Source organism: Leptinotarsa decemlineata, unplaced genomic scaffold, assembly GCF_025532065.1.
Source record: "Leptinotarsa decemlineata unplaced genomic scaffold, Ldec_3_MD MMD2_P_RNA_scaffold_12, whole genome shotgun sequence".
Lineage (NCBI taxonomy): Eukaryota > Metazoa > Arthropoda > Insecta > Coleoptera > Chrysomelidae > Leptinotarsa > Leptinotarsa decemlineata.
Window position 1 is genome coordinate 1,855,013 of NW_027412526.1, and position 13,934 is coordinate 1,868,946.

A 13,934-nucleotide genomic window follows, 5' to 3' on the forward strand; every position below is an offset into this window, starting at 1 on the left:
TGGTCACTCAATTAGAGGGGTTCATCTTTCCTACTGTGCCGGTGACAATCAACAATCGCTCATGCTTCTGTTTGTCATGCTTATGTAGAAGTGGTCTCTGCTCTTGAAGATCAGTTGTTTGCAGTGCCGTACTCGAGTAAAATAACATACAAGGGGGGAGTAAAATCAAGTCCAGCGAAAAGTTGATGAGTCCTAACAGGAAAAGTGGGACTTGTACGCGGTCTATGTCATATTGAGTCAAAATGTGAGTAATACAAAACATGATAATGAGAGGAATACTTTTTCAGAAAAAAGCTTTTCGGTGTTTTTCACAATGTTTTTCTATTATAATTCTACAGTTTCTAAAATATGCGATCTACCAAAATTTCAAAGTATTTGTTTGTTCGACAACAGTGGAGGGAGACATTTACATCATCTCAGGAAAATTCGTAGAAGTACAGCTAGATTACCCTGTACATATCGAGACGCTCACATACTTCACATGAAAACAAGAACGAAAGAGCGGGAAATTCAAAATTCAAACTGATTTATACTTTCCATAAAATAGAACACCGGCAGAGGATGTAAATCAATGTCAAATGGAAATAATATATCTGTTAAATAAAATTGGAAAAGACAATGAAATTGTTCAAATAATGAAAAGTTTGAAAACTATTGTAGTAAACCGTTTTCCTAGTTACGAGTATGAAATGCTACTAACGAAAAATTTATATGTTTAGACATAAGTGAGGTTAAATATTTATTTACACAAATATTAAGGAAATATGTATCTAAGTTTAGAAATAAGTAGCAAACTTGTGAAGAAAATAGTTTTTAAGATATCAAAGTTAGAAATTTATGGTTAGTAACTAAGGAAAGGGGATGCTTTTCAACTTTTCTATCAACAAAACATTCTTCCCAAGGCGATGAAACGAGAAACCATTCTAAATCTTCTGGTCCCAGAATTTAATTGAAATTGATAGAAAAGTCAGCAGATATTGTATAATTATATTAAAAATCATACTTAATACTTGAAAGAAGTTTGAAATAATACTAACCTGAATGAGCCAACTCCAACCAAGGGATTCATCAAGAAATTTATCACTTGGAGAATTTCCAGCAGGCAAGGGGATAATCCGGTGGAAACACAATTTTCACTGCACAAATCACACACAGAAGGAAAACCAGGTATTGACCTCTTTCCATATCGAAGATAAAAAATACACGCATATATAAATAATTTGTCCAAAAGGAAACACTAGACAATTGAACAACAATTAACTTCATGAATGTCCATCGAACATAAAACAACAAAGTGTCCAGGATAGATTAACTGACATTTCATAAACTGATAGTGCGTTCCAAAATTCATTTACCTAACATTATTCGGTTTAGCATAGAACATTTCTAGCGTAATTTGCTGTTCACTCTAGTTAATTTAGAAAGAAAAAGGTAGTCTTTTTGCTGACTAGTCAGAAAATAAATGAAACAATATTTGGGTATGCAGCAGGCCAAAACTTAGTGTACTTTTATAACACAGATTGGAATCGTGAAAGATTGGAATCTGTGTTATAAGAGTACACTTAGTTTTGGCCTACTGCATACCCAAATATTGTTTCACTTATATATCTGTACTTATGAATGCGGAGGATTAGCATTTGTACAAAGGAGGAGTTTTCAATCCAGCTAACTGTCCAAATAATCGTCTCAATGACGCAGTTTTAGCTGTTGGTTATGGTACGTCTAACTCGGGAATGAAGTACTGGCTGCTGAAAAATTCTTGTGGACTAAATTGGGATGAATATGAATATCTTAGACTGATCAAAGATGCATCTTTGCAAGAATTTTCAGCAGCCAGTACTTCATTCCCGAGTTAGACGTACCATAACGAACAGCTAAAACTGCGTGATTGAGACGATTATATGGACAGTTAGCTGGATTGAAAACTCCTCCTTCGTACAAATGCAAATGCTCCGCATTCATAAGTACAGATATGGGTCCCAGGGTTCCTGAAATTCAAAGATATTACATTGTTTCACTGGTTTTTATTACACTATACAGTGTGTCCGCAAAGTATGGAATAAATCGATATTTCCAAAACCAAAGGTCGTTTTACAAAAACCTGAAACATGTCAGTTTTTAATTTTGATATTCTACCTTTCACAACAAAATTCCATTACACAGGGTGATCCATATTAATGTGATGACGTCATCGGTAATTTGTTTAAATGCAACACCCTGCATTTGGTGTCAGTTATAGATAAACCATACTTTATGTGGGGCCATCTGAAGATGGTTGCCAGACTTAAATCCAACGGATTTAAGTCTGGCAACCTCGCTGGCCATTCAATATGTCCACGTCTACCAATCCATCGGTTCGTAAACATTCGGTCGAGATACCTTCGAACATCGGCACGAGTAGCTAGGGAAAGATGGCCAATCACGGCAGAGCCCTGCGTTACCGTGACAAGGCGATGCTACGGCGAGACGGCGCTTGGTATCTCGATGGTTCCGTAGAGAAAGCTGATAGGCTCAGTGTCATTCATCCTTTCGGCAAGGATACACACACCTTAGGATTAAGCCACCGTTGGGATGCCACTTAGTTAGGGAATAACAGAACCACAAGTGATTCTGTCGTACCCGTATCAAGCGGGGCTACGTGGGAGCAGACATCTGATGGCCGATTTGCTCAAATCCCCACCCCAAGCCAATGCACTCGCCAAAAAACAGCATACACAGTGGTTCAGGCAGTGAAATATGAACAAGGATAGCCACCCGTATGAGTCTGAGTCTGATTGTCTGAAAGATTCTACTTCTTGGTAAGAAGAAACGAGGACACTCAAGAATATACAATTTTATTAGTAAAATTTAATAAGATGTCACATCTTTAAATGTTATATGTAGTTGAAGAATCATTATCCAATATGTGTATAGAGATTTCCTTTCATTGTCAATTGCTGTATGAATGAATTCGGGTAATTCTACTTGAGAAATGCGTAGTACATCCTAGTTGCCACGCCGCACTTGTTATCTGCATCTCTGATCAGTCTGAGGTATCCATCTTCACCCCACTTTACTCCATAAGTATTCTTCAGCAGCCAGTACTTCATTCCTGAGGCAGACGTACCATAACCAACAGCTAACACTGCGTGATTGGTATTAGTTGGGCAGTTAGCTGGATTGAAGATTCCTCCTTGGTACAGTTTTAAATCCCTCGCATTTATACCCACAGATATGGGTCCCAGGGTTCCTGAAGAACAAAAATATAGCATTGTTCTATTATTTTCAAGTACACTAGCTAACACGATATGTACACCCCGAATAGAAAGTTGTTGAATATTGCTGCGATCAATCCTTCCAAGTGAAGAAGGGTATCGTAGAGGGATCGATTCGGCTCATGCTTCATGAAGCTCTTCCACTGAGAGTAAAAGCAGTTCTGATGTGCACTTTTTGGTATTTCCTTGAGCTCTCGCAGGGATTCGGTTTTTTATGTCCTCAATCGCCGAAAAACGGCGACTGAGATATGATTACTTATTTATTTATATAGAAGAAATACAAATGGGTCTGATCCAAAACAGTATTCACAGATATGTTATTTCTCAATATTATAATCAATATCTATGAAAAGTTTTCAAAATTGTTACGAAGTTGAGTGTTTGAAGTGAATGATAATGATATAAAAAGAATTAAAATTATATACATAATAATACATGTACATAAACATATCTACACACAAATACCAATAAAGTTTGTGTAGTGTCTACCGGCGCAACAATCCCAACGGGTGTAGATCCTTCTGGTCGGTAGCTAAAGCTGTTAATCAGAACTTTACAAAATACACAATTACACCACTAACACAAGCGGATGGTTCAATCGCAACAACAGCCATTGAAAAAGCAAATATACTAGCTGAACAATTTGCGTCCAAGTCGATTTTCTGAGAAAGGGACCACCCACTATATCCTCACTAGAATCCACAATGCGCAACGAAAGTCTTCCAAATAACTATAGATCAGTGATATCAAAAATCATGGAGAAAGTCGCAAACCACCAGGGATCCATATTGCCTTCGACCGTCTTTTTACAAATACCATTTCCTTCTTACAAATAAGTCATATCGAGAAAAACCTTACCTACAGCTTTCTTGAGTTCTTCCTCATTTGGGCTCAATCTTTTATATCCCTTCATTCTCAGAATCACTTCTTTGGAGTCATATTGACAGTGAGTATATTTTGCTACGTAAGGATAAGAACTGTCTGCTTGTAGTCCATTACTCTTGATATAGTCGAGAGCCTTATTCCTTTGACTACCTTTACTGCAAGTTTTGTGGAAGCAGTCGACCAATTGCTGTTCGCTGAGGGGTATCCTAACCTTATTCACAATGACATTTTGTCCTTCCAAAGCACCATTCTAAAAGAGACAATTCATTGAAAAGATTACAGTTTCAAGATGGAATTCAATTTGGATTCAAGATGGAATTCAATTTTAAACATTTAGCAGTTACCAATCAATTCAGAGTTGATGAGCACGAAAATACCTTTTAGTTGCCTACTTTGATTGCAAGCTACCTCAATGATTTTTGTCTACGCAAAACTTCGAAATTCACTTTGCGAGCAGTTCTTTCTTCTCTGAACAGTGCTCAATATCCCATCAGATGCATTTTATGAAGAAGGTTTGGTTCTCCAGACCTTTCATGAAGAGAGTCAAACTCTCCTCTAGTAATTACCTATACAGAACTTATGATCTCCCACTTCTGGATATCTCGCCACCTTAGTTGCTTGATTTTGCTGCATATCTCACTGAAAAAGATTCGACTTTATGCAATTATGATGGAGTTCAAGTCGAGAGCTGAGTCGAGATGTTTTAGGGATGCCTCATTCTAATTTGATATCTAATGGGGATCTCTTATCCTAATTCAAGTGCATATTTGATGACTAATTCGAAGGCTAAATCAAGGACCCAGTCGAGGATCAAGTCGAGGTTTTATAATAAAGCCTAAGTCAAGGCTCGAAATTTTTTTTGGAAGTCTCGTCCTTATTCAAGTGCCAAATCGAAAACCAACTCGAGAGACAAATCGAGAACCAATTCAAGGATCAAATCAAAGTCCTGTTTCGAGGCCTAAATCGAAGTACAATTTTTTTTGGGGGGATGCCCCATCCTAGTTGGAAGATAATTTCTATATCCAAGTCAAAGACCTATCCCAATACGGAATCGTTGTTGAGGATATTTCATTCTGATTCAGGTGCCAACTCCAAGACCCCTGAGTGCCAAGTCAGGCTTTCATCTTGAGGCCCAAATCGAGGCTCGTTTTTTTTTTTTTTGGGGAAGCCTCATCCTTATTCAAGCGCCGACTCGAGGTCCAATTCGAGACCCAAATCTAGGATCAATTCGAGGATCAAGTCGTAGCCCAAATCAAAACTCAATTTTTTGATATGCCTCATCCTAGTTCGAGGACCAATTCGAGGACCTATCTCGACACGGAATCGTCATTGAGGATGTCGCATTCTGATTCAAGTGCCAACTCGAGGACTGATGCGATAACCAAATTGAGGACCAAGTCTAGGGCCAAATCGAGGTCTTATCTCGACACCTAAACCGAGGCTCAAAACATTTTTTGGGGATGCCTCATCTTGATTCGAGGTCCAATTCCAAGTCCAAGTCGAGGCCCTATCTTGGAATCGCCGTTGGGAGTTTCTTATCTTAATTCAAATGCCAATTCGAAGACTATCTCGAAGGCTAAGTCAAGGACCCAGTCGAGGGCCAATTCAAAGTTCTATCTCGAGGCTCGACGTTTTTTTTTGTAGATGCCTCATCCTAATTCAAAGATCAAGTCGAAGTCTTATGTCGAGTACCAAATCGAGGTTCAAATAATTTGTTTTGGGATATTTGACGTGAAATTTTGGGTGCGATGCCTCATCATAATTCAAGGACCAATTCGATGTCCCAGTCGAGGTTGTATCTCAAGCCCTAAACATTTTTTGGAAGACCCATAAGAGATCCTATCTGGGGGACCACACGGAGGTCCCAGTCGACGATGAACTCGAAAACCACCCCTAATACCCCCCAAGGATCGCGGACTCTTGCGAGGTTGTCTTATTATCTTCAGATATATAGCACAGACGGGAAGGGGCCAGTTTCGTCTCTGTCTTACTTCTGCTATTGGTTTGTCCATTGATTGAAACTTGCATTTCATAAATCCTGTGATGTGATGAATATTTTTTGTTCAAGGAGTCTGTCATGATCTGCAGGTTTTTATGCCTGATGTTTTGTCCACTACTGCGGTTGACATTATCAAAGGTGATGAGGTAACGAAATCAAAATGCTTCCAAGAAACCTACACCTGGCAATCGATTCTCCATTATTTTTCCTTGTGAAACTTTATTTTCCCTATTTAGAGTACTGCTTTGATCAGAATACCAATTCAATGAGTTGGAAAATACTTACAACACTGAAGGCCCAACACGATTGGCATTTACCCTGATTCTGCACAGGCAAAACTGCTCCTTCCACGACCCAGTCTTTGGAATCTGCCACTTTCAGATCTTCAGCAAAAACGTGAAAACTCTCGTTCAAAGCAGGAATTTCATCATCTTGGAAGTTGAGCAAATCGAGGTATTCTTCATCGGTCCAATCCGCAAAACTTGTAACTCCCAAAAAGTAGCTTTCGAGTCCTTGATGATACCTTGCATTGTGTTTTTCGATTATCCGTAAATTGTTCTGGAATACTCCAAATCTCCTTACTTTTTCTGATGGATCTGAATATGCTTTGTTCTCGGTTCGCTGCAATAAAATCCATAAAGCTTGAGTTATCATGTGTTACACAAACAAGATGTTAATGTACGTAAAATGTTTATTTTGTTACCCTAGAATCTGCTGAGCTTGAAAACAGAGTGTTTCAAAAAATGTTCACTGGAGAAATAATTTTTAATAGCAGGCTAAAAACTCTGCTCCAATGAAATAGATGAAATATGTGTTTTGTTGACAAAAAAATGAATGTAGGTGAGAGGTTTCAGTTATGATCATGAGTCATATATCATTCCAATGGAATAGATATGAGATGTTGATACTGTTACGTTTCCCGTGGGTTGGGAAACGGACGGGATCGCCGGACTCCTGGTCAGTGGCAGAAATAAGTAGGGTGAGGGGAACTGATACTCCCCAAAAGCCTTTGCGAAACATGCCACCGTGGACCAGCCTACCCAAGCAGAGGTGTAAGGAATCGTGCCGACAGCTGAATGGCCGTAGGGAGAAACCAATCTCATGGCTGGGCAGAAGTGCTCACCTCAATCTATGGCGGTGGCTGGGGATGATCAGAAATGTCCAGCACAATCTACTGCTCGGAGTGAGGCTCGACATAGTAGATCACCTCGTGATGTAATACAAAGGCGGCGTATTTGCGGCGCTGAGACCAAAAGGAGAAAGAGAGCGAAAGATGCAGGAGTGGCAGCAACTATAAGTGCATCCTCCTCCTCCCCCACTCCACCTCCAACAGCAGGGGCACTTCCTGCGGCGAGCGCCTCGAATAAAGGCAAGGAACCGGCCTCATCGCCTTATCAGATCGTTCTGTACCGCACTATCCACCAAACTTGACTACATCGATATGCTCGTGGAGGCATTCATATATGGCAATCGGAGTACCTCGAAGGAGGGAGAGAATTCGTCGGAATTCCGACTTGAGTACGTCACAATTGATTTATGACGACCAGTGGCGGCCGGTGTTATTGTTTTCAAGGGATAATTTGGAACGATACGTACATTTTGATCCAGTTGTCATGTAGTCATGATGTCTGTGATCCTACAATGAGGTTTCCATTGATCCCAGAACGTCTCACATCTGATTCATTGTATAAGAAATGCATATCATCGGTACAGTTATCACTATTACTAGCATTATTACCTGAAACTCCAACCAATGTTCTTCGTCAGTAGTAGCATTGACTGCGACTAGGATGGCTGCAAAAATGATCAAGAGCTGCATCTTTGAGTTCCTTCAAAAATAAAATTATTTTATAGTTACGCGCTTGTATTTGGCTAGCTGAAATTTGTTTGAAATAAGGTTAGGTTAGGCTACAAGAGTATCTGTAGAGTAGAGAGTTTAACTGTAGGTCCACAGCACTTATGCCACATGTGACCCACTGTACATCCTCCCGAAGAGTTGTCCTTCTGGGCCATCGTCCATCCTGTCCTTTCCAGACAGGTGAACAGGTCACTGGGGAACTCGCCGAACCCACATTTTCGTACTGAGGATAACTCCGGGCACTCGCCTAGGACATGTCTGACAGTTTCATCTTCCTGTTCACACATCTTGCATAGAGGTGTGTTCACTAGCCCCATAATATGGAGGTGTTTCCTTAGTAAGACAGTGGCCAATAAGAAATCCTACTGTTGAGCGAAAATTTTTTCTGGTCATCGCCAGATATTTCTTCAGCGCCAGCTTCCCAGGGTCGCCCAGGGTGATCCTGGCAAGATTGCATCCTTTCATTTCCTTCCATCTCTTTAGTGATCGAGCATGGGTTTGACGTTTGGCTATTTCCGCAAATGTCGAAGTCATCAGGCCGTAGGTGACACTTGTTCCTTAAATTCTTAGTCCAGCCGCTTCCTTGGCTAAATACTCGGCAATGCGATTACCTTTACTCCTGTCGTGCCCTTTAACCCACTTCAGGATAATGTAATTATCTACCGAGGTCGAATCTTGGTGGCACTCTAGTACTAGCCTTGAGGTAACACGTCTGTTCAAGGCTAATAGGACTTGTCTGCTATCAGTGCAGATTGTTATGCTTTTTCCAGAAAGTCCCCTCCTGGTTATTTCTTCTGTGGCGATTAAGATACCAGCCAGTTCTGTTTGAACCACGCTGGTATTTTTTCCCATTCTCCACTTAATCTTTAGGCTCAATGTGATAGAGTACACTCCATATCCTGAGCCTTCTTTGGTTTTTGAGCCATCTCTATATATGCGTATTGCATTTGTAGCATATGACTGTGTTCTGTTTCATTTTTATTTTGTAGGGTTTATTAAACACAAACCTGGGTTCAATTGCATCATTGGCTGCCTGCAGCAGAGGTTGCGCAGTAAACGCATCTCGCCATAGACTCAGCGTCAATTGACCCATTCCTACTTCTAGGTTTAAACCAGCCGTGCGCAATCGTAACATGGCCATTGACGCGACGTCATTATTGTACAGGTGCAGAGGGGCCAGACCAGTAATTAATTCCATTGTCGCGGTTGGTGTTGTTCTCATGGCTCTTGGGATGTTCAAACAGAACAATCTGCTGTATTTGATATAATTTTTGGATGGCCGTTGCTTGTAGAACTTCCGGTCCCCATGCAATGGCTTCGTACGTTAACATAGGTCTTATTATTGCAGTGTAGATCCAGATGACCACACGGGGTGAAAGACCCCATGCGCGTCCCACTGTCCTTCGACATTGCTCATAAGCCACATATGCCCTTTTTTGCTCTACTCTGTAGGTGAGTGTTCCATGTCAGCTTCCTGTCGAGGTTAGTACCAAGGTATTTCACCTCTTCAGAGAGGTTTACTTTGCTTTTGAAGATTTCTGGAGGTTTTAAGCCCGATAAACTTCCATCTTAGTCATCTTGGACCATCTTAGTCTTCTTGGGATTGATCGACAGTGAGTGTTCCTTACACCATGTTTATATTCATTTGAGCCCTGCGTTCTATGGCACAGTGTGTTCACAAATTCGCTGGTCTGCAAGATAACTACGTCATTTGCATATGCAATTGAGTAAAATCCATTATTGTTGAGATGATTAATTTGTGTGGTTACAACGGCTAATAATATTCCATTAAACTGTAACAACAGACATTCATCTGTTCATTTTGTATGTTTTTTCAAAATTTCGGGAATGTGAATAAGTATTCTGAGCTTGCTTACAACTTGTTGGAGTAGAATTGCCCATAACAGCAAGATTTCTCCAGCAGTTGGTCTATAAATATTGCGAGCTTGATAATGTCAAGCATAAATTCAATTCACGTAGCTGGAATGGACTGGTTTGAGCTGGTTTGAGAAACTCCCAATTTTATGAACCTCACTCGAGTAAACCGTCCTTCATCAAAGGATATATCAAATGAAAGTTTTTTCAATAATAGTCAAGATAAACTTACCCCAATAAACGGCGAAGCAAACAAAAGAAGTTATCGGATGTTTATCCTTTTTATACAGTCAGAATGAACTTGAAAGGTTGATTTAGTAATTATCAGGAGACCTTCCGTCGAACCCTGTTTCCAATAGTGGTTATCTCTTGAACTTTGTGGAAGTTTATCTCGGGGAAATATACCTCATTAGTTGAATATGCTTCTATAATTTTATGAAAACACCGTGTTGCGTTTTTGTACAAGGTGACCTAGAATTTAGTCACAAAGCAACATCTCCGTTACATGTGAAGCTAGAAAAATTCAACATAGGCGACCCAGAAAGAGGTCAGATTACCCGTCTGAGATCATCTCATGATGGTTTTGACAATTGTAGCGTCGTGGAAACTACCCAGCACTTTTTTTTCGAGTGACACCCCAGCAATTGATACCTAACTTGAGTCTCCGTGTCACTATAAAAACAAGGAGGTAACATTTTTCATGATCATAAAATTTATGGATTTCTGGCACAATCTTCCAGGATTGGCTTACTCCAACGAGTGTGAATAGGTGTGAGCCACAATAAACCCTTGCGGGTTGCAGTGGAGGGTCGAATAGATCCACTCACTTTATATCTAACCTAACCCAGTCATTGCTGTGAATCAAAATGACCTCCACAATTTTTTCATTTAGTTGATATGACTCAGCATTCACTGAAAACTATCATTACTACCAATCTTAAAAGTTGATCTATTGTTTCAAAAATGAAGGAATAAATAGCTAATCACGCTGCCAATCCCTTTTGGAATTACACTCATTACATCTATCAACATAAGCATAGTTAAGGAAAATCATTTAAGATGTAAAACCAACACATAGACAATTACTCCGGCGATATAATAAAAAAAACAATGAATAAACTCGGTGTAAATCACTATAAATAGAGGTTATGATATAGACAGTCCGATAATTTATGTTGATAAGGTCTGAAAAATGTGGCTATTAAAATATAAATTACTTCTAAGAGGTCGGATCCGAAATTATCCTCAAATTTATGTTAAATGGATTATTTAGAAAGCGGATAAATATTGGCTATTATATTAATAAGGGGGAACCTATAATAATGATGGAATGGCTCCGAACAACTGACGTTTTTTCGACCGGTTTCACTCGCCAACGTGATGGGGATTTTTTCGAGACCGCGGTTTCATTTGAAGGATTTCGTTAATGGTTTCATGAACGGATCTGAAGAAAACAAAAAACCGGCACGTTTCGCTAATATACAATAGTTGAAGCGTTCTTGGAACAGTTTTTCGTAAGATTTTCACTGAAAAGTTTACAAAATCGCAGCACTAAGTCGGAATTCCGCAACAAAACAAAACAAAAACTTGAGTTGTCGAAATGAAAAACATTTTGAAGACTGTGTCGCTGGCGACTGTTTCTGCCAACATCGAAATGTCCCATAGGCAGGCGGAAAGATAAAAAGGTTCCAGTGTTTAGTCTGTGTTTTCGTAAACAGATATAGCATGTCTGTAATTAGAATTATGTTTGAATATTTTCGGTTCCGTACATTCAAGAAGTTTTCAAATTCATGATTGAATATTCTTAAAAAATTACAAAACGACCATCTCACTTCTATTCATTTCTGTCATCATTTATCAAATCTGTCATAATTTTGGATTCAGAAAAAATCATTCCTGTGAATCAGCTGTTCAGTATAGTTTCTCTAGATGGAAAAATGCGTATGATGCGTATGACTTTAAGCGCGAATTAGAAACAATTGACAGAAACATTTTGTTAAAAAAAATTAATTTTTATGGGTTAACAGGCTCTGTGCTGGCATGGTTTCTTAGTTACCTTAGTGAAAGAAAACAAAAAACAAAAATTGGTTCAAAAATATCTGATGAGGTAGATATCAACATTGGTGTTCCCCAGGGAAGTGTACTTGGCCCACTTTTACACACACTCCAAAAAGTATACCGTATCTTAAGTGAGACTATACCAAAGCGTTACATGCTACTTTCGCAGTTCTCTAGCAATAACTCTCACTGCATAACAGCTGGTGGAAATTTTACTTTTCATTTTCCTGATGTAAGCGTTAGATTTCAGTCCATCGTCTATATACAGTCTCAGAAACTTAGTACAGTCTCTGTTTTCAATGATACCGCTCCCTACAGATAAATTCTGAAGTGAACATTTGAAAGTCATAATATTTGTTTTAGAAATATTGTGGGTGAGTAGATTGGAATCATACCAAGACTTGATTTTTTATATATCATGAGCTATTGTCTCATTGAGTATATCTATACCTTTACTATGCCACAATATCGTGGTGTCGTCAGCGAAAAGAGTGAATATTCCAGATATACTAATGTTCATCGAATCGTTAATATACAACAGGAACAATATGAGACCGAGAACCGATCCCTGTGGTACACCAGTATTTATTTCGATACTGATTGAACATTCAATCGTTTTCACAATCTGACTGCGACCATTGAGATACGACTCAAACGACTCAAAAGTGTTATCCTTCTACATCCATAGACACTCAGCTTACGTAGCAGTATTTAATGATCAATGCAGTCAAACGCTTTTGTAGGGTCACAAAACATTGCTGCAGCAGCATCTCCATCATTCATATTGAAATACACCTCAAACAGGAAAGCAAATATTGCATCATGTGTGCTCTTGTTGCTCTGGAATCCAAATTGATTTTTCCTTATAATGTCATGGCGAAGGAGAAATTCATTGAGTCTTTCCTCAACTAGTTTTCTAATTAGTTTTGCAGTAGTAGGTATGAGAGATATTGGTCGATAATTTGAAGGATCATCTACAGAGTTACCTTTCCATAAAGGAATCACTATTGACAATTTTAGAAAGGATGGAAACCTGCCATTTCTGAATGAAAGATTGATTAGTGATACAAGAGTTCTGGGCGCTTCTATTGAAAGATTTTCAATAATTTTGATTGAAATTTCATCATAACCAGATGTTGATTCATTCCTAATATCACCAAAAACTTCAAACAGTTTATCAATATTCGTATCATCCAATTGAAGAGATTCATTGATTGCAACACTTTGCAAATCAATATGTGGGTCAGTACCACAATATTCTGACTGAGCTTCTGTCCAATCGAACAGTAGAATTCATTTATATCGTTCACACTGATTGGTATTTCGATATCTCTGCTCTTTTTGGTACTATTCCTCTATTTGGTACTATTGATACTTTTAGTTTATTGTGTGAGTTATCAATTCTATTTTTGAAGTAAGTTTCTTCAGCAATTCTGATGGTATTTCTATAAATTCTTGACACATTTGATTCCATCGAGAGCGGTACATATCAGAAATACGCGACGGACTCAGTTCACCTCAAACTTCACTTTTCAAGAACTCTTTCATCTGAAATACTTCCTGAGACCGTTCTTCCAAATGGATTCAATCTCAAGCGATTCGCACAGGCAACGCTTAATAATAATAATAATATACATAATACATTTAAAGCAAATTAATCATGCACAGTTCATTTATTATAAGAAGATAAAAGGCGAAGTTCAATTTACATGATGAAAGTCATCATTTAATTTCTCTTTCACTTAACCTCAAGCTTCAAGACCGTCTGAAGAATTCTTCAGTAGTACATGTGATTTGCCATTAAAAAAGAAAAACACTGGACTCAGAACTGTGCCTTGCGGTATCGCATACTCAATGATTCTTGATTTACGTGAGTCATCACCAATTGTTACTGTCTGGGTCGTTTCATTAAAATAGCTCTCTATGAGCTCATGACAGTTTTCTTTCATTTCTATTTCGTCTAGCGTCAAGCGCCGTTACTTTTCCTCGTTCAATGTCAGGACTC

The 13,934-nt window shown here is 38.9% G+C and overlaps 1 protein-coding gene across 2 annotated transcripts; it reads right to left on the bottom strand.

Annotated features, from left to right (window-relative positions):
• Window positions 1–2,817: 2,817 nt before the first annotated feature.
• Window positions 2,818–10,198, bottom strand: LOC111517687 (cathepsin L-like proteinase). 2 transcript variants are annotated; one of them, XM_023173909.2, is made up of 5 exons: window positions 10,104–10,198; window positions 7,877–7,967; window positions 6,424–6,759; window positions 4,113–4,389; window positions 2,818–3,229 (listed from the first exon to the last, which is right to left on the bottom strand). In XM_023173909.2, exons 2-5 carry the CDS (start codon window positions 7,955–7,957, stop codon window positions 2,961–2,963), a joined length of 963 nt encoding a protein of 320 aa, XP_023029677.2. In that variant the 5' UTR covers window positions 7,958–7,967; window positions 10,104–10,198; the 3' UTR covers window positions 2,818–2,960. The 2 variants fall into 2 exon arrangements, with proteins under 2 accessions (XP_023029677.2, XP_023029676.2); XM_023173908.2 differs by lacking the exon at window positions 10,104–10,198 and adding an exon at window positions 9,874–9,974.
• Window positions 10,199–13,934: the final 3,736 nt, after the last annotated feature.